The sequence below is a fragment of the Paralichthys olivaceus genome, chromosome 1 (assembly GCF_024713975.1).
Source record: "Paralichthys olivaceus isolate ysfri-2021 chromosome 1, ASM2471397v2, whole genome shotgun sequence".
Taxonomy (NCBI): domain Eukaryota; kingdom Metazoa; phylum Chordata; class Actinopteri; order Pleuronectiformes; family Paralichthyidae; genus Paralichthys; species Paralichthys olivaceus.
In genome coordinates, this window is record NC_091093.1 from 24,884,381 (window position 1) to 24,905,138 (window position 20,758).

The following is a 20,758-nucleotide window of genomic DNA, read 5'->3' on the forward strand; positions in this document are numbered from 1 at the left end:
ATAACATCATTACAGAGTGGCTCAAGCACACTGGATTTGTCAGACAATCCATCTCCCCAACAGCTTTTACAGGAAAAACCTTGACTGTGACTTTGTGAGTTACATTAATGATTACTTTGAAATGCATTTAATGATTTGACAGAATAAAACGTAGGTCTCAAGCTTGAAAACTCCATGTTCCTTGGGGTCCTGGCTCAGGTCTGCCTCCCCTGCAGAGGTTCTGATGTTGTTGGGTCTGGAGCGCGCAGGCAGAGGGCCGCCTTACCAGAAATGAGCTCTCCCACGTGGCACCGCCACTGACCCGTGTTACTGACTCTGACAGTCGCACCGCAGCGGGTGTCCGTGGGCATTCCATACACATGTGGGAGGCACTGCCACCCACCCCAATTTAACCCAATTAGAACTAATCCTCTGGAGAGTGGATGGTGGGTAGAGATGAGGGGATGACAGAGCGGTGAATTCAGACAATGAGGGAGAAGGAGTTAAAATGGGCAGAGAGAATAGAAATTGTACTTTACTTAACAATGGGAGGTGGTAATGACAGAGAGACAAAGAAAGAGATGAAAACACTGAGGGACAGACTTTACCTTGGCACGCCCCAGTGCGATGGTTTGGTATGAACCCTCTTCTGCAGGGGTGAGGCTGGGCTGGACACATCTCACAGGGGTGACCCCATGCCCGTCCCACTGTAGCACAGCACAACGTCTTTGTGCACACGATGCCTGAGATTTGGCCTTGACACATCTGGTTATTCACGGAGGCAAAACACGGCCCAGTGCGATAGTCTGCAGAGGGAGAGCAGGGATTATTTTGTGTGCAAACATTATATTATTTCTTTATTACCAGTACAAACGAAAAGCAAATAAGTAAAGTTTGGTAGCCACTTGAACACATGCAGAGAACAGAAACAGAAAACTTCTTGAACTAAAAGATTTAGAAAGTTTAAGCCAATGCTCAAAAACCTAGAAACCAACAAAAAAACCGCCACTAACACACAAACAGTACGTTGAAAAATAGGATCCTCAGCATGACATCGAAAACACACATATGTTGTGTGTCGTTAAAGTGCTGTAGAGACGACGGTAACACACTCCATAAAGAATGCATTGTCTGTTCCTGGCATTTTAATCTGTCTGGCTCTCAGGTGCATTGTAAGTGTGTGTGTGTATGTGTGTGTGCGTGCGTGTGCGTGTGTGTGACAGAGAAAAGCAGAGATAGGGAAGAGGTCTGGAAAACCTTTTAAAGTTGTGTGGGCGGCTGCAGAGAGTAAAAGACACGAGCAAAAGTAAGCAAGGACAAGCAGACGATGAAAAATCAGTCTGGTGCACATATATGATCATCAGTTCTTCAGTTACCAGTATTGTGTTTTGAGGTTAAATGACACATTTGTTAAACGAATTTTCTACTAATGCACAAAGTGGGGAATAACTCCTGAGTGACAGGGCATGTCTCCTCACAGTAGGTGTTTTCCACACTCGCTACAGCAGTGTAGAATTAAAACTAAATACCTTCGCATAAATATGAGCTCAAGAGTGGGAAGAAACTCCCTCGACCAAATTCTTAATCTCTCCTCCCTTTCAAACTGGTTTAAACCTTCTTCCCTCGATCCCTCTGCTTACATCTATGCATCTATCCCCTCACTTCATCCTCTATCCAAACACCACACCTTAGTCGCAGCCTCCCTGCGGATTCAACAAAATCACAGAATCTTATCAGGTGAAGGTACTGGAAGATGGCGAAACAGAGATAGGGACAGAGAGAAAAAGGCGAGAGGGGAAAACTCATCCCTCCCAAAAGAATCTGGCCGAGATCCAGAGGCAAAAATCATTTCCACATTTCACGGCAGATAACAGACAGCAAGAGGAAAGAGGGAGACTAGTTCCAACAGTGCAGTCGTTTAAAACAAATGAGACATTGTGCGTTTCCCGTGTGGACCGAGGCCCAGCCCAAACCCGTCACGTGCACCAAAGCCTCCACGGTCGCTCTGTCTCCAGCGCTGTGTGAAACAGAACTGGGTCATCTCTCATTCCCTCTCCCTCCTGCTCAGGCTCCACTGGAGACTGAATACTTCTACAACTTCTACACCAGGACTTAAGAGGGAATTGTTGCCTACTTCTTAATCCACTACATCAATTTGAGAACTACCCAGTCAAAATTGCAGGATAAACACATTTACATTTACAAATTTTAGATCATGTGACGCATTGACACAAAGTAGTAAAACAACTTTAACAGACCAGCAGCTGGAGCGGCTTCAACATTTAAGAAATATTTTGGGAAATACAATAAATTAAGATTAGCTCCAGCAGCCAGATAGATAAGCACACAGTAGCAGACTAGAACGTGGCTCAGTCTAAAAGTCAGTCTGTCCTAAACAGCCCTGAACAAAAGGTCATTTTCCTTCAAATTAAACAAACAAGATATAATGTGCTAACTTTTACAGAGCCAGGCTAAATCTTACCTCCTGCTTCGAGGCAGATGTTCAACTATGCTCCACCTCGAGTGATGTCGTTCTTTTTATCGAACTATACGTAAGAAAGTTGACAAACCAATTTTAAAAGTATAATTTTTTACACTCTCAAGAATAACCACTTTTCTTTTGATACTCAAGTACAACTCTATTTACAAATCTTTAAATATTTGTATTTTCTGCTCAATCTTTTTTGCTCTAAATTTTTTAAGCAGGATTTTTTAATAATTCTTCTTCCACAACTTTCAGTAATGTTCAACTTTGGCACAACAAACCCAAACCAGTTGCCATTGTTCTGTATCTATTTTAAGACTGCATTTTTCTGCTTAACCTACAGCTACAAAGAAATACATCCAACATAGGGAAAATCAATTGCAGGTGTTATGGAAACTTTTTACATGGCGCCCATATTATCTACAGACTGTGTAAAGACCTCAAGGTTCTCTTTTCATCAGATTAAGCTGGATGCATTATTGCTGTCAGACTGCCACAGGAAATCCACCTGACATAATACCTGCTTATTACAGCTCTTAGTGGAGGAGAGCAAGCACAAAAAACACAAAGATCTGAGCGTGAAATAATGCAAATACAAGCACAGCACTTAAACAGTCAGCTGAGGTAAACAGGGAGAGGCGGACAGCTGTAGGGTGAAAGTGGTGTCATTTCATCCGTCATCTCCCTGTCTCTCTGTGAACTGCGTACAGCTGGGGGATCCACCCATGTCCTGTACATCTGGGAGCAATCGCACACGTTCTCACACACGCACGCAAACACACACACATGCACATGCACACACACACAGACACACACACAGACACACACACACACAATCTCCACCAACGTCCCAACCCCTCATCAACAGTCTAGCCAGAGATGATCACAAAACAGACAGAAACTTCTAACCTAAAAATGTTACCCTTGTTTTTGTGTTCCTGCTCCACTTTTGCAAACCCACTAATCATATTATCGTAGATGCAGCAGTAAAAAATGCATCTTAGCATGGGAACGTATTGTCGGTTTTTACTCTCATATGCAAGTGATTTCATGTCAGTGAAGTTACTTTTGGAACATATTAGAAATGTTGGCTTCCTCAACGACCGGTGAGTTTATGCACAACAACAGCCTTGGTGTGAACAGGAGGGAAGCCCATCGGGAAGTGGGTCAGAAGAGTTTCCTGGATTACCTCCAAAAATGTTTGTACACACACAGAAAAAATCCTTCCACCTTTTTCCATATCCGCCCTTAGTCAGGCTTCGCCTCACATATGGCGCTAGCAGCATCCTCACATACCTTAACAAATGGATTATTTGCACTCATGCATCCGTGCATGTTCGTGTGTGTTTTCATGCATGTGTTATGGCTCTTATATCTGGGTGGGGCTTTCCCTACTGGCCTGTCAACAGAATTTTCCATTCTCCCAAGACTAAAAAGTTAAGTGCACAATCAAACACAAACACACACACTTGGTTATCTTTCTACTGAGGTTTGCACTGGGCTAGAACAGAGCCTGATAGGGGGGAGTCAGTGAGGCATTAAGGGGCAAGGGAGCCCCTCAGCTGACTGACCACCATCCCTGTTGTGCTCTGGCTGCTGACTTTCTGACTGTGAAGCTCATGTTTTTTCATGTTTCAGGCCAGTCCCTCACCATCATCCTGAGTGAACTCAGTGGCGTCATACTGAAAACTCGTCTTGACGGCTAAACGACTCTGCAGCAGGAGCAGGAGCCCTGCCTGCAATCAGCAGCGGCGTGGCTGGATCTCACCAATCCCACATTCCAACTTAAATCACATTTGTAACCAACAAAGAACACGTTGATATTAGGCCGCATTTTTACTGCAGTCAGCTGTGCCTGGTGGTGGGACCACTGGTCAGCAGATCATCAGTCACTTTGGCAGCCAGCAGCTCAAAGTCACAGAACTCTGTAGAAGTGATGTGTTCATGTTGAGCCGTGATTGCGCCAGCATATTTCCCCATCCAAGAAAAGCTCTGGGTCCCAAGTGCAGCTACTTCTCCCCTGATCACATCACGTGTTTGTGAAAAAAAAACTTGTGTTCTTGCTAATGTGATAAGATCAACTCATAATGGGACACAGTTCTGTAAACTGCATTAAAATCAGTGTGTGGTTGTGCATGTGCACATGAATGTGTGTGCACATGTACTTGATGCATGTGGTTGTGTTTGTATGGAAGCACAATGGCTTTCCCCTGGGAGGTGATGGATCCCAGCCGAGGAAATTCCACTGAAAGTAACTGAACCCAAAATGCCACTGTATCCATTGGTCTACTTTCTCTGCCTCTCTTGGTTTAACCAAAAGCCAGTTGATCAGATCAGTCTGTTGATAAAAGTCAATGAAATGCAGTGATAACGTAAGTCAACAAAATTTGCCAAAATAAATAAATAGTGCCCATCAGTCAGAGCCAAGCATGACATCTTTACAGTTTGTTTGAGCCATAAATTAAATAAAACCCAAAGAGTTTTTAATTAAGATCAGCACCTACAACCAGAGAATATTTGAAGTTTTTTTGCTGCAGCTTATTTATAAATTGGTGAAAAACAGCCAATATGAGCTTTTCACAGACATATTGGTATCTGCATTCATGTTTGCCAATGTGAATATCTTAATTTTACAGAATAAGCAATGACTTTATGTTTATTTATTTTACTTGATTCAAATTCTTTATATTTGGTTGTATTTCTGTTTTCTGTTCATGTATAATGATTTATTGTAAAGTTTATATTTAAAATGTCAATCTTTAATTACATTTATTTGACATAGGGTAATAATAAAGATATCTTAGTTATCATTGCCAAATGTTCTTTTTAATTTATCACCCCATGTATCTGTATCAGAAATGTTTTACTCCCTGATAACAGTATCATCCATATCTTAATTTTATATATACATATATATATATATATGTATATATAAATATAGAGAGAGAGATAGATAGAGAGATAGATAGATAGATAGATAGATAGATAGATAGATAGATAGATAGATAGATAGATAAGATAGATAGATAGAAAAATCACTAGGAGAGAGAAGAAACTACAGTGAGTTTGCAGTGCTTGTCACCCTACACAGCGAATCAGCGTTAAAAACAGATCTGGTGAAATTCGTTGTCCATATCAGTTATTCCTCAGGGATCATTACAGAAAACGCAGAAGCAGATTGTTTATGAGGTTCCCCGTGTTCCCTGGAAAGTAGGAACATCTAGAAGATAGTGTGTGCTGATCAAAAATGCTTTGAATATGAATTCCTCAACAGTCTCACAAACCCTTTAGCCAAGCTTCCACAGGAAAGACTGGAAACCAAAGTCACAACATTTCCAGGACTGCTTCAGAAGATAAGGCTGATGTTAACCCAGCAGGCAACCAGATAGTGTCCTATTAGTTGTAGTGTTAAAAATACAAAAGTATACCAAACAAATAATCAGCCAGACCGCACTGACAAGCCTCAAGCCTCGTTAAAGCGGATGCAACTAATTAGGAGCTCTGCTGTCAATCCAAATATTAGCTTTAAAAGGTCACCCCCTTTGACCTCTGTGGTCATCACTGCACAGCACATACACAAAACACAGGCCTGTATACATGCACACTTGACTCACAAACAGTGCAGGCCACTCAGTTTGCGTGTGCTTGTATATTTTGGAGCCTTTGCTCACATGTGCCAAAGAGCAACCACAGGAGGTTGGGAGGTCTTCGCCTGACAAACAGTGCATATTTAGAAAGACATTACATTCCCCAGAGCGTAGTTTGAGAGCAGATGTGGAAAATAATGGTCACTCCTGAGCTCAAGCTTCACTTGCATGTGTTCCACAACAAACCACATTCCTGGAGCCGGTGGCATGACTAAGCAGGAATTGTCCTCAAGTCACAAAAATAACAACCGCCATTCAACATCGAGTCACGTTTTCACACGAGCGGCACGTGTGGCTTTGAAAACCCACACTTTAGCAGTGGTGAGTCGTGAATGTAGAGCACAGAGAGAGAGAGTGATGTAAGATGAGTCAGAGAAAGTGCTGAGTCCTGCAGTGGGGCGCTTGTTACCTCTTTCGCACTGAGCCCCGGTGAAGCCATAGGTGCAGACACATCTGTTGGGAGCCACGCACCTTCCTCCATTAAGGCAGCCATTTTCACAAACCGCTGTGCATCAAGAGAAAATCAAAGAATTGTATGAGGACAATTTTGTGACTCAATACATTTTTACTGTAAAACCTGGGTCTTATGTTTCTAGTTTTACCATAATTTATGTTGGTTATGAGAACATTACTGCCACTAAGGTAGATAGAGAGATCATGGGAGGACGATGACGTCGCAAAAAAAATGACATGAAGACAAAAATACTATGTAGAACTTTTCTTATCTCTAGTGTGTTATGTAGGATTTTATGTATGTAAAAGGTCCGCAAAGTTAAGTCCAAAGTCCGCAGTACCGTGGGGATCGTGATGTCAAGTCACAAGTGACCCAGCATTTGCCTGATGCCAGACTAGTCTGGCACGCCCCCTGACAAAGCCAGGTAAAGCGAGAGTTCCTTCATGCGCCGGAAGCCGTTTGCTGGCCAATCAGAGCAGACTGCGCTTTATTGGGTCAAATCGTTGTAAGATGGTTAAAGTTAATATTATTATTAAAAAGATTGAGCAAAAACTACAACCTCACTAATCGTCCGTGACAGCAGCTCTGTGGGGCTTTGTGCAACATGCTAACGCTAGCATGGGAACACACATACAAGTGATAATGTTAACATGCTAATGTTTATGTTCATGTCCACCATTTTGTAGTTTTTTTTTTAGCATTTGCAAATTAGTATTCTAAAAGGAAAAATGTTGGAGGTTTTACAGGATATATTTGTCATAAATAAATCTAATATAATGACTTTCAGGATGATCCTTACGTTGACCGCAGTGGTTTCCCACGTAGCCTTTCTGGCACTGGCAGTTATCCTCAGCACATGTTCCCCCGTTCATACAACGAATATTACAGTGCTGGACTGTGGGCAAAACATCACAAACACAGACACACACAGAGCAATAAAGTGTTAAATTCAGTGTGCACACACATACGCTGCAGATTAAGTTTCCAACATAAACAAAATGTCTTTCTTTAAAGTTTTGCTAAGATAAAATTTCCTAAAAATTCATGGATTGCAAACAGATGAGCACATTAGGCTGAAGGGCTGCGAGCTCCGAGAGAACATGGAGATGTTGACTGTGGACGTCTTCCAAAGCATACACACACCCAATCGACTCATAAACACACACACACACACACACACACACACACACACACACACACACACACACACACACACACACACACACACACAAACACACACACACACACACACACACACACACACACACACACACACACACACACACCAACCCTCAAGACTGAAAGCTATCTGCCAGATCATGATTGCAACATATATTAATTGTTGCAATCTTGAGGACATTTTCAGGGATGATTTCAGGAGATTCTTTGGCTTTGGTGTCTCATATTTTTGTACCATGCTGTTTGGTGCTCGGTACTCATTATGAAGAAAAGAAAAAAATACATTCAAATGGCTCTGAAAACATCTGAACCAATACAATATCTTTAACTTCTATCCTATGGAAGAGAAGATGTGACAAGGCTGCATATTTCCTGCCCTCTATCATCTGTCACTCTCTGCCATTATTGTCACTGCATGATGAAATGTTTGTCTTGAGATTAGAGCTCCGTAATTTAAACTACGGTTCAATGCCTCCGGCAACCAGTGCAAGTTTCCATGTACATATTTCTAGATGCTTTTTTTCCAGATTTATATAAGGTCACTGTGACCTTTGACCACTGAAACATAATCACTTGATCTGAAAGTTTTAGTCCAAGTAACTGATAAAAAGTTGAAGAAGCAGCATTCGCAAGGCAAAAAAAGGGCTTTGTGAGGTCACAGTGAGCTCGACCTTTGACCACCTAAATGTAATCACTTCATCTTTGAGTCTAAGTGAATGTTTGCACCAAATGAAGTCGTCCCTTCAAGCTGATCTTAGGATGTCATGCTCAAGATAAGCAGACATTCTTTGTGAGACCACCATGACCTTGACCTTGACCTGACAGGGGTGTGGTGAAAAAGAGTTTGTACATAAATCAAGCCATAAAATTGTTTATCTCTTGGCTATCTTCCCCGATCTATGTTCACTACATAAACCCACTCTCCCATTCAGCAGATGACAGCAAGATTCAATGGGGAGAGGCTGAACGACCTGACTTGGATCCACAGGATGCTGCGATCTGGCCGTTGGGACAGGTGCACATGTTGGGTCTGGAGCAGAAACCATCTCCACATGAACTCCGGCAGATCGCTGCAAAGAGGAACATGACACTCGATCAAACAACATAAAAACGTCCTCCGTCAGATACAAGATGAAATAACACTCCACTGCTCGCTTCATGGCCCCAGGACCTGTCTTAAATGTACGTGAGAGAAAACTAATGTTATGTATCTGGTGCTTTTGAGCCTGTCCCCTGCAGGGTTTGGATTTCATGTTAGAATTACATCTTGTGGAATTTAGGTCATGATATGGACCTCATACTGACTTCTCATTTCAAGACTCGGTCCAAACATGGCCAAATCTTCCCTTTAACCATCATCATGATTAAGTTACAGAGACCCACTTGGCAATGATGCGGAGCTATTTTCTTCTTTGAGTTCTGTTGCCATAAATGCACAGCAGTTGATGTTTTTAGTCGGTGTTTTAATCGCTCCATTTTTCTCTTTCCCACAGAATGTTGTTGGCATGGTCCCCCGTCCCCAGCTCCAATCAGGTAGAGTCCAGCTACTGACCCCTACTCCCCGAACCCCACTGCTCAACAATGTCATTAGAGCTGCGACAGGCATCCTGCCAGCCGAACAGCCAGACTGCAGTCACACAATTCTACAGCCTCTCAGACCTTCCTGTCTACTGAGGGTAAGAGAAAGAGTGAGGGGGCGATGGGGGGCACCAACCGAATACCAGAGTAAATGGACCAAAATTCCCCACTTCTTTTAATTCATGTCATTGGCTCATCACCACCATTAGCTGCACTAACCCACTGCTAAGGTACAATTACTGGGTGATCAAACACCTTTTGCAAACTCCATCAAATGAGTCTCATTATCAGACATCAATATGGGCATTAAAAATATTTTGCACTCTGATTCAGCAGAAAACAACCAGAGAACGTTAAATACTTTTTTTTTTTTTAAATGTTTTTGCCATGTTGAACACATCTACTCGTTACCTCCACCAAGAGAAGTTATATTTTCATCCACATGCGTTTGTCTATCAGAGAGTTAGCAGGATTTTTTTTTTAAACTTCTCGATGGATTACCATGAAACTTGGCAGAGGGATGTGATATGGGTCAGGGAGGAACCATTACATTTTAGTGCGGATCTGGATCAGGGGGCGGATCAACGATTTTTTTTTCACTTTCTTTAACATTGTGAGTTTTTCAACATTTTCACTGACCTCTCGTAAAATAATCCAGGAGGTTTGTAAAAACATTTAGCAATTATCAAAATAGCCGCATTTTTTTTTCTTTCACTCAACTAATTGAGTAATCTACTGATAATTTCATCCCAGATTGATAACACTCTAACAGTGACTTTAAATGTTCTATCTAACGTGATTTTACAAGCTATTGCAGACAGAGCAGTGGTGGAATAATGATGAGATGATACTCACGAACAATACACTGGTTTCCTCCCGTCAGAGTCTTCCAACCCGGGCAGCAGTAGGCGTTGTTCCTCGAGCCACACACATTTGGTCTGTGGAAGAGATGCAGCATCAGAAGGTCAAATAATATATTTCACACAGACCAGATCACTCTCAAGACGAGTTCAGTTTGTAGCTTCTCTACGGAATCATCCATAAGAGGTATTAGAAAAAAATAGGGGACACTTGCTCAAGGTAGATTTACCCTGTGACCCACTGTGGGAATCCCAACAGCCATGATGGTGACCACCTGTCTATTATTGGCTAATGCTTAGTGTGTAACATTCATAACTTCTCAGTACAAACTAAAATGGCATTCTTAAGAGCTCATACCTCCGCCAAAACCCAACAGTCAAATTTCAGTCAAGCTGTACCAAATTTCACACACTCAAAGATATCAGTTTCCACAACGTGACTGATAATTTTCATCGAGCTCCATGAATTATTCCGTTGGGAAAATGGTGAAAAGTGTCTCGTCACCTACGGTTCTACATATGTCAACTCCTAATCACCTGCTGGTTGAGCATTGACCCAGACGTCAGAGCATATGTTGTATAGTGTAACTCCAGATAGATCCAAGAGGTGAATAATGAAGCCTTCTTGGACGCGTGAAACATTTTACAGCCGTAAATCAGGGTGACACAGTGTGCAGCCTGTATGCACTTCCTGCCTCTGAACCCAGATGTTCTGATAAATTAACTTAGAGCATGTCAAATAAAAATGCCTGCAGAGAATGCTCGTCGAACTGTCAACTGTGTGACCTTCATCAGCTGTTTGCTGTCATCACTGGACACAGACATTCTTTCTTTTATTTTATTTTCTTCCTTGCTTTCCTCTCGTCTGTCTCCCCCCCCCACCCCTCTCTCACTCCTCCACTCCTCTCTCTTCTTCACATATGCACATGCACAGACACAACCTCTCCAGCAGTGACCCACTGTGTACAGCTGCAGATGTGATTTATCCACAACTGGGGTGTGGTGTTTTTTGGCCAGAAAGAGGATTAGGCTGTTAGTCTGTCTCTCTCTCTCTCTCTCTCGCTTTCGCTCTCTCTCTCTCTCTCCCTCTCTCGCGCTTTCTTTCTCTGTCACAGCCACACACACACACACACACACACACACACACACACACACACACACACACACACACACACACGACCAATGGCCCCCTTTGTTTGGATGTAATTTATTATTGCAGTCAGCAGGAATGTGATATTCTTGCCAGTATTTAATTACTAAACTTTGCTCCAAACTTCCCATCACAGACAATGTCATTCATGGGTCCTCAGTCTGCCTTATTAAACACACACACACACACACACACACACATGTGTTATGTGACCTCCAGTGATCATGCAGGATCAGCAAGTTAAACGTGAGAACAGACACCTGCTCTGAGCCAAAAATAAAAATAAATGAATGAATGAATAAATAACTAAATAGATTAACGACTCATGCACAAAGATGTTCATTTGAGAGGGTTAGGGTGAAAATGACAGGTCAAGAGTGGAGGAAAATGGAAGCACATGAAATAAAATAATAGAAAAAAGAAAAAGAGAAAAAAAGAAAAAGAAAAGAAGAATATGTTCCCAGATTGGACTAACGGGGATTATCATGGTCACATTACCCTCTGAGGACGTCTGAGCCTCCTCTCCTCTTGGCCCTGCTCTGGGTCTGCTTGGTAACCAGCTCGCTGTCCCCGGTGTCCCCGGTGTCCACCACCACCACCTCAGCAGCGTCCCTCAGCTCGGCGCACAGCGACAACAAGGCCACCAGGGCCACGGCCAACTGCTGCAGCCGTGCTCCTCCACACTTACTGTCCGGCATATCCACTCTGAAGTGCAGCCTGGAAAACTCCACTGCTCGGTGCAATAAAAGTCTCTCTCACTCGTTCCCCAGCCGCGTCGACCTCTGCAGTGGAGTCAAAGCTGCAAAACAATACAAATATGAAAACTTATTTAGGGAAAAGACGCAGGAGATGCTGCGCGTAAAAAGAAAAAAGCAACTTTGCTGCACAGTTGAGAAGAAGCTGGCGTGTTATGACTTCAATAATTGTTGTTTAAGGGAATCACTGAGCTCAGAGTTGCAGAAGCAGACAGGGTAAAAAATTGCAGTAACTTGCAAAATTGCGCACGACTGCGTGGTTATACTTTACCTCGTCTCCCGTGCAGGAGATTCGCCTCAGACCCGACAGAGGAGCGCTTCACTTTCACTGGCAGGTAATGCTGGATAAACGTTTAGCAGAAAAGTGCGAGGAGGAAGAAACAGTCACTGAAAAACCTTCAACTCAGACCTGAGCTGCTATAAATAAATGCGCATGGTAGCTTTGTGGAGAATGCTCGCCAGTGCGCATCCAGCGGTGCGTTGGTTTTTGCGCAGATAAAGTCAGAGGAGCTGACGCATTCCAGAGGATGAGGACGGCAACACTCTCTCACTGCGTCTCTCCCTCACACAAGAGCTTTTTCCTCATCCCTGCTCTAATGCTCAACTTTCCCCAAAACTTTTTTTCTTCTCCCCCTCTTTCTCCCTCTGTTCTCGCGATACAAAAGCTTGAGCGCAAAAAAAAAAAATTACAAGTCAAACTCTGGACAGTCAGCTTGGACTTTTAACTCTTAAAACAATACATAAAGTAAATCCAGAAAAGCTCAGAGGAAGGAGACAGGAGTTAACAAAGCACAAAAACCTCTGTGACATTTGGATACTGAGATATTTTTGTACATTTTTGAATAAAAATGCACCTGTTCTCTCTTTACTATGAAATGTGGCACATACACAGCCACTTCACTGAAGTCCTCAAATCTCCATTTAACCATTTCATCCCTCTTCACTTTGTATTGAATTATGTCTTATAAATATTTACACAGTGTGAGCTGTATGATTTCAGGAATTTCGTCCAGCGCAGTGATAGTTTTCACACACACACTGATTCATGTCTGCAGCCCCACCCAGCAAACACAGAGTCAGCCTGGCTCCTCACTCCAGTATGCTATCGCTCCAAAACCAAAAAGAAACCCCCCGACACTGTATACTCCACTACACTGGTTTCCATGATTTCTCCCTTCTTTTTCCCTCTTTGTCATTATGCTCATTCTGCTCTCGCACATGTCCAAACACAGCCTCCGCCTGCATTTATTCATACATTATGTGTTGGCTTCGCACATTAGATTTCACAGGCTAGTTTTGATCAAGACAGTTTCATGAAATCTGATCACAGCAGCAATTTGCCAGCACAAGATTGAGACAAAACATTGAATTTTTCATTTTTGTTGACCACAGCGTTGCACCCAATGCAACTCTCAGCCTATTTCCTGCACAAAAAAAATGGTGGCGACATGCCTGAGCTGTTCCAACAGGCTTCTCCCTTTATGCAGTATTTCATCTCGTGTCCAGGATAGTATATATATCATTAGCCCGACTTCCATAACTTTTTTTTCCATCTTCAGACACTCAGGTTGAGGCACACATCTCCACGGGCCTTGCTGACATCGCCAGTTGGATGTCTGCCCACCACCTCAAACCTAGTCTCAACAATACTGCAGTGCTTCTTTTCCCCTGGAAAGTCCTGCCCTCTGCAAGGCCTCTCCATCACTGCTGACAAGACCACGTTTACTCCAGGACACACTGCCAAGAGTCTGCGTCTGCCTCAAGACAACCAACTGTCAGACAGCACCCAGAGTGGAATCACAGTGCAGTCCTACAGGTTCGCTCCTAATAACCGTCATTCAGTTTAACTTTTTTGAATCAGTGTCTGTTACAAAACTTTTTTTAACATGAATTTATTTCTATTGTGTTTGGGCTCCTGCAGCCCAACCACTCCAGAAAGATATTGGAGGCTTCCTCATTTTAAGTTTCATAAGTTTCTCCATTTTACTCGGCTTATAAATCCCACTTCTTGCCTGTCCATGAACTTTTGTCTGACATCTTAAATGCTTATGATTCCGTCCAACAGTTTCAAGACATCTTCACCGCCACTTCACCGAGTCCCAGCTCATCTTTCTGTTTGCTGCATCGTGAGGGGAATTTAAATTTTTTCCTTTTGTATGTTTCTGAACTCAATTTTGAACATAAGGTTTTATTTCCTGATGACACTTTGCTGCTGAGATTAGTTAAAGTTAAATAAGATCATGTAATTTATAGAACACTCCCTCCTGACCTGTGCCATTAGTTGAAACATTGTGTTATTAATGTAAGAAATATGTTATTGCTGTTTGTTTTTACTGTCTTTACCAAGTTTCATTCCATACTGTTGCTCAGACATCAACATGTACAAAGTTCACACAGTTTTTCTGAGTCTTTATTAACTCAAGCCCATTGGTATAATTAATAATCACAGTTACAGCCTGATAACATTTGCTTCTTTCATTAATATATCTCGATCCATTGGCAATACTGCTCAGTGTCATGGAAAGGCTGAAGCCAATCCCAGCTGATATTGGGTGGGAGTAGGGGTACACTGTCATGTTGCTGATGCATAAAGACAAACAACCATTAACAACCATTGCTGAAGCATTTGGTCACCATATAACTTAATCTGCATGTTTTTGTACTGTGGGAGGAAACCTAAACAAACCCAAACCCACACAGAAAGACCCTGCCCAAAATCCATTCCCCTTCTTTTGCTCTCTTACATTATTATTATCTTGTCACTGAAATATTATTTGGACTTACACGCAGTTGCTCCATAATGATGGAGGTAAGATGTTTTGTGAAATGAGCACTGAAACCGATCTTACTGTTGGATAAGAACACCCATTACTGTAAAATGGTGCGTGAGATGTTGGCAGAAGAGACAAAGGTCCAGAAGAGGGTAAAAGGTTTAATGTTGATGAATCAGAGAGTGAGGGGGAGAGGCAGAGGTGGGCACTGTAGATTGGAGTGTGTTGTTTTGACAGTGATAGTTTCTCCATGGTCAACTCTCTCTCTTTAAGATTAGCGAGGCCAGGGTGTGAGGACCTGAGAAGATTTGTGTTGACTGGGTATCAACTTGATTTTTTTGCTGCAGATGCACATGCCACAGTTTAGGAAAACATCTGGCTTGGGTCAGGTGTGGGTCAGGCTCAGGCTACAAATGGTGCCATCTTGCACATTTGAAGCCAGACTCTACACAGTCGTAATCGGGGGATGGAGCCGTTATCGCCAGGTCCCACTGATACATGCGTTTCACTTTGATTTTATAGTATCAAATAACAAATTAATGTACATTTGAACACATCATCATCGTGTGATTAGAATTACTTTAAATGACAGAAAAGATCTCTGAGAAAAGTTTAACTGATGTGTACTGTGACCTTCTAGTCCATGTCCCGTCCATCAACATTAAAGAGGCAGGATTTATAACCTACGCTGACGCAAGCTGCTTCACTTTCGGGGTTGCTGTCATGTCGTCCATCCTACAGTCTTTAATCTGGAGATACAGGCGATGGAGAGTAAGACAAAAATTCAGCTGGATAAATCAACAGTTATTGTGATCCAAATTAAATCTTATAAACAAGGCATCAGCTCATCTGCGGGTTTCTTTAAAGGAATAGTTCCACATTTTGAGAAATGCGAACATTGGACAAGAAGATTGATATCATGCTCACACCTGTTCATTAAATGTGAAGCCACAGCTAGAAACCATCTGCTGGCTGTAAGTTCATATTTACAGAACAGACATCAAAGTGCTCTCAGCATTCTCATCTAACTCTAGACAATAAAGCGAATGTAAGTGTATGCCCAAAAAGGATGAACTACTCCTATAATTATAGTATTTTTATTTTATGCAACATATTCCTCCACTACATCTGACAGCTGCAGAAACCACCACTTAAGTAAAGCATACCGGTACATGTGTCATCACAAACACACGCTCACACACCACTATTAGAGCGACATCAGAGCTGAGCGTACTGCGGAATAGTTTCTCGAGAAACTTCATGTCATGGTTCCCATCAATGAGACATGGAGTGGGAGAAGGCTGATGCCAAGCAGAGCGGTGTTGCCCTCTGCTCTTCCTCGATACAGAGGTGGTGTCATTTACAGTAAGACGCCACCCCCTAACACACCCCAGCACACCCACCCATCTCTGTATCGCACCCCATCCTCTTCTCAGTTAATCTCCCCACTGTTAGTAACTGAGCGTGGGTTTCATTTTAGGGAATGTTTACTCCTCGAGCCTGAAATGGCTGAGCTAAAATGCCTGAAATAGCACAACTAAACCAGAGGTTGGACGAACATTTTTCACAGTATAGTCTGATTGTTTCTGTGGAGTTCAATACAAAAGAAAAATGCCACAGTCAATAAAGTTGTTGTCTAATAACAACATAACTCGTGTCCTTTGATTTACTTGCTTTAATCTTCACTGTGACGACTTTTTTTTGCATCACAAATGTGTTTCGCCAGCTCATTTTCATGTGTTTCATATATGTATCCCAGGGCAGCTGATTGAGATTGTCTCTCACTGCGCTGCGAGCAGTAACTGTAGCGAGACTTTCTCACACTGTGTGTTGTCTTTGGCTCCAGCAGCCACGGTTCATTTCCTTTTGTCTTCTGCAGCACAACTGCTGCCAATATTCATGTGAAATATTTCAAGAAAATGAGCTGCAGCAGAAATGAGTCTCCCCCCTTCTCTCGCTCACTCTTAATGTGTGTGTGTGTGTGTGTGTGTAATAAGTTTACATGAGTCTGGGGTTTGGCCTCCACTGGTTTTTTTGTCATGAGGATAATGTAATGATGGAATTATATCAACTGTTTGGGCTTGGCCGTCTATTATCACATATGGTCTCCTTCACTGAAACACACTACACATATACAGTGCACTGCTGCAGCACGAGATCAAACACAACCACAAAATAACTAGGAGGAATCCCTTTCTTCCTCCAAATGGATCGTTTTCCTCGTGCGTACCTAGGCGCTGCATGAACTCATTTCCCTCAAACTGTTTATGCAGTGGAACAGAATAGAAATGTACGGGTCATATTAAGTTGTAATAGCTCCTTTTCATGGTGAGGATGCCTCCTTATAAGCCACGAGGAGGAGGAGCACAGGGTTGACAGGATGAGTCATCTCTTCAGTGTCTTGAGTTTAATAGCAGGTATATTCACTTTGCCTCGGGCGTCACTCAAGATACAGAGTGAGGGGACGTTGCATCAGAAGCCCCCTCCCCCATGAATGAAGGAAAGTAGTGAGAAAGCCCATCACATTCCAGATCTTAAATATGATCCTTCTTGAGAGCAAGTTTAATGGAAGTAATAACCATGATTGATTCTGCTGGTAGAGACACCCAGTGTATTCACCAGAGGTTTGGGTGTGTGGTGCGAATATCACTCTCATGTGCTTCTATAATTTGTATCACTTTCTTTCTTTTCTGTTTTATGCATTTTTTAATTTGATTTCTTTTCCTTTTAAATGTTCTTACGACACATTTTACATTTTAACATGTTTTTATTTTTATCTGTATTGTATGTGAAGCACTTAGAGCTGCATTTCTTGTATTAAAGGTGCTTTACAAATGAAGTTCGTCATTATTATTATTATATTACTCACTGTTATACGACAATTGCAGTTTTAACAGTTGATTGAAATCTATAAAACGTAGCTGTAGCATCCTGCCTAGTGATGAATTTAAATTCCCACCTGTTGCTGTTCTTATCTGTTCACTTTGAGCCGCTCCGTATCCTTGGCTAAGTAGCTAGTGAGAGAAAAAACTAATATTTAGCCTTTCCAAATGGAGCGAGCAAGCTAGCATAGCAACACACATACACAATTCCAATGTGACGTTTATCTAATGATGTTACACGGACACCGTGAAGCTACAAACAAAGTGTCGTCAAATTAACGTTGCTAAAACATTTTGAGCGTAGTTACCTTCCTGAAGTGAAAAGCTGAAGATGGGGTGGAGAAAAGCCGGCGTCCGTCAGTGTAACGAGATGCTGGCGTTCGTCTCTGTCTCTGTAACGACAAACAGAACAAAATGTCTGAGTTTGAAATAATAGACCCTTTTGACGGCAGCCATTTTGATGTGAAACAGTAAATACAAGTGTCATCACATCACTTAAGGTTGTGCTCTGTTTAGATTCAACCTCGTGTGATGTGTGTTCACCAAATATTTCATGTCAAAATGGCTGCCATGAAAAAGATGTATTGTGCTGTTAGCAAAGAGAAATGTGTGTTTCTGCTTCGTATCATTTTATAAAGAGAGTCTTAAAACATTCCTGCTTAAAATTCCTGCATTTTGATTCACAGGAAAATTGATTAAAGTTATTATTTCAATTGACCTTGTGTAGTTGATAATATATTGCCATGCACGTGAATTTGATTAAACTGTATGGCAATCTCTAGCTGTAGTTTTAATACAAAGTATGCCTATTATGTTGTCCACATCCTGTGTCTGAATATACTGAGTCTTATTCCAGGTTCTGTCCCCTGTGGGGCACGCTGGATAGTATTTTTGGCCTGAGCCATTCATGCAGGCTGGTCTAGCCACCCACTCCCCTCCACATGTGATTTATGCAGAGTCATTGTCCCTACACACAAATCTGACCATCTTAGGGATGGAAAACATTCCCTGTTGAGTTTTTTCCCTCCGGGGGTTTGCTGCCACCATCTGTAAAAGAGACACTCAGCACAAATGTGAAGAACCATAAACACACTGAATGCAAATAGACCCTTACAGTATATAATACAGGTTACACGTTAATTTGGGATTAATGTGATTCCTCTATACGGCATCATGTCTTTCTTTGCTAAAGGGAGAACAGAGGTTGACAGAGAAAGGGATTGCCAACAGAGACAGAGAAGATGAATGGGAACGTAAACGTAACAAATTTGATGCTAATCCACCTGATGATTAGAAATCGACGGGTGGCTCTGCATGAAAAGTCAAGGCTGAGTGGAGGTCAGTCGGAGTCATCCTTTGGGAACCATGAATGTTTATTCAAAATTATATTGAGAAATGTAATTGTTGAGATGTTTTCAGACAAAATCACAAAACTGTGATACTTGTAGCTTATCTGAAGACGACAAAGTACAGAAAATTCTATGAGGCAAAGTTCTGAATGAACAAATATATTCCATTTGTTTGCTGAAAAGCGATAAACTGAATTATCTCTATTTGGTTGTATGCCTCCGCCTCTGTGCAGTTGTACTCTAAATACTTTTTCCCCACCCCCTTTGTTTACATTGACAACCGAAATCTAATCAGTTTATATTTGAGGTGAAAATCAAGGCACTCTTGAGACACCAAGTTCCATAGACCTAAAAGTTGTGTGAGGCCACTTTGACCTTGACCTTCATGTTCATCTGCGAGTTTCTGTCAACATTTGCGCCAAATTTAAATGGATTCTCCTGAAGCAAAAGAGCTCTTTGACCGCCCAATTTGAATCAGTTGAAGTGAACATTTGTACCAAATTTTAAAAAAGTCCCTTAATGGGTTCCTGAGAAATTGTGTTCATGTGAATACATAACTCTTGCTGTCACTGCAAAGGCATAACAAATGTATAGTACGTTATTCTGCATCGAGTTGTGTGGGGTCAGTTTGAGCGCAGAGGAATCAAACTTCCACAGTAAAACAGTCCAAATAGACTTCATGCATAAAAAGCACAGTTAACACTGATCAGAGATATGGAGCATATCAGCTGGTGTTTCTGAGAGCTCAAAGAGATAAAATACATGATCTTCTGTAGCTTTTGAAAGTTGTCATCAAAGTTGAAATCATGTTCATGAGCAATTTTAATAAAGTTGGGAGAAGTCAAGAATTATCAAGGTGATAAAAACAGTATTTAGTGGGTTTTGTGAGCAGCTGAAGAGGCCCAGCGTTTCCAGGACCACAAAGAGAAAGTCCAGCATGACAAAGATCCACTGAATCATCCCTCCTGGTGTTTGTTCGAATCCAAGTTTTGATCTCAGCCTCAGCTTGAAATCCTGGGGAGACGTGTGAGTTGTTGGCCAAAGCATGAGGGAACGGCAGAGGAATGGGGAACGAGAGGAGACCAACACTGGAGGAAAAGTCGCCTTTTGATGTTGGCGAGCAGAAAAGTTTTGATTCCAGTCTCCCACATCTGTCTGCTGCTGCCTCGTGCTAGAATCCTGGAATCCCCCACCCCCTGATCAACGCCGTGACACACACACACATACGCACGCACACACGGGCGCGCGCGCACGCACACACACACACACACACACACAGTCTTGCTTCCAATCCACTGACAGAGAGCATGAAAACAAACATTTTCAAGGAAGTTCTTAAGCCAAGTGGCAGATAAGCATGGCTGCTGCTAACTGAACATGAAACACACACACACACACACACACACACACACACACACACACACAAACACACGTTCCTAAAGTCATACACTTGGAGCAGAAGCTAATGGCATGAACTGACACTGACCTAGTTTCCAAAGAGGCGATGATAAAGAGTGAGTGGAAAGACCAAGTTTTGGATGAGGTAAAGAAACTCCAGGGTATGTTGTGCTCGAGGACACAGTGTATTGTGTGAGCGTGTGTCTTTGTGTGTCTGTGTGTGTGTTTCCACTCAAAAAGGCCTGCAAACAGCCAAGAGTCCACACACCCA

General features: G+C 42.2%; 1 protein-coding gene across 1 annotated transcript in view; it reads right to left on the reverse strand.

The window, feature by feature from the left end:
• fbn1 (fibrillin 1) overlaps positions 1 to 12,697 on the reverse strand; it is a 60,424-nt gene extending 47,727 nt beyond the window's left edge. Inside the window, exons 1-7 of the mRNA XM_020099478.2 lie at positions 12,359 to 12,697; positions 11,831 to 12,131; positions 10,178 to 10,260; positions 8,716 to 8,814; positions 7,365 to 7,460; positions 6,521 to 6,616; positions 588 to 785 (exon numbers count right to left, since the gene is read on the reverse strand). Of these exons, the coding sequence (XP_019955037.1) occupies positions 588 to 785; positions 6,521 to 6,616; positions 7,365 to 7,460; positions 8,716 to 8,814; positions 10,178 to 10,260; positions 11,831 to 12,030 (772 nt within the window). The 5' untranslated portion in view covers positions 12,031 to 12,131; positions 12,359 to 12,697. The remainder of the gene's footprint in view (positions 1 to 587; positions 786 to 6,520; positions 6,617 to 7,364; positions 7,461 to 8,715; positions 8,815 to 10,177; positions 10,261 to 11,830; positions 12,132 to 12,358) is intronic.
• Between the last annotated feature and the right edge of the window lie 8,061 nt (positions 12,698 to 20,758).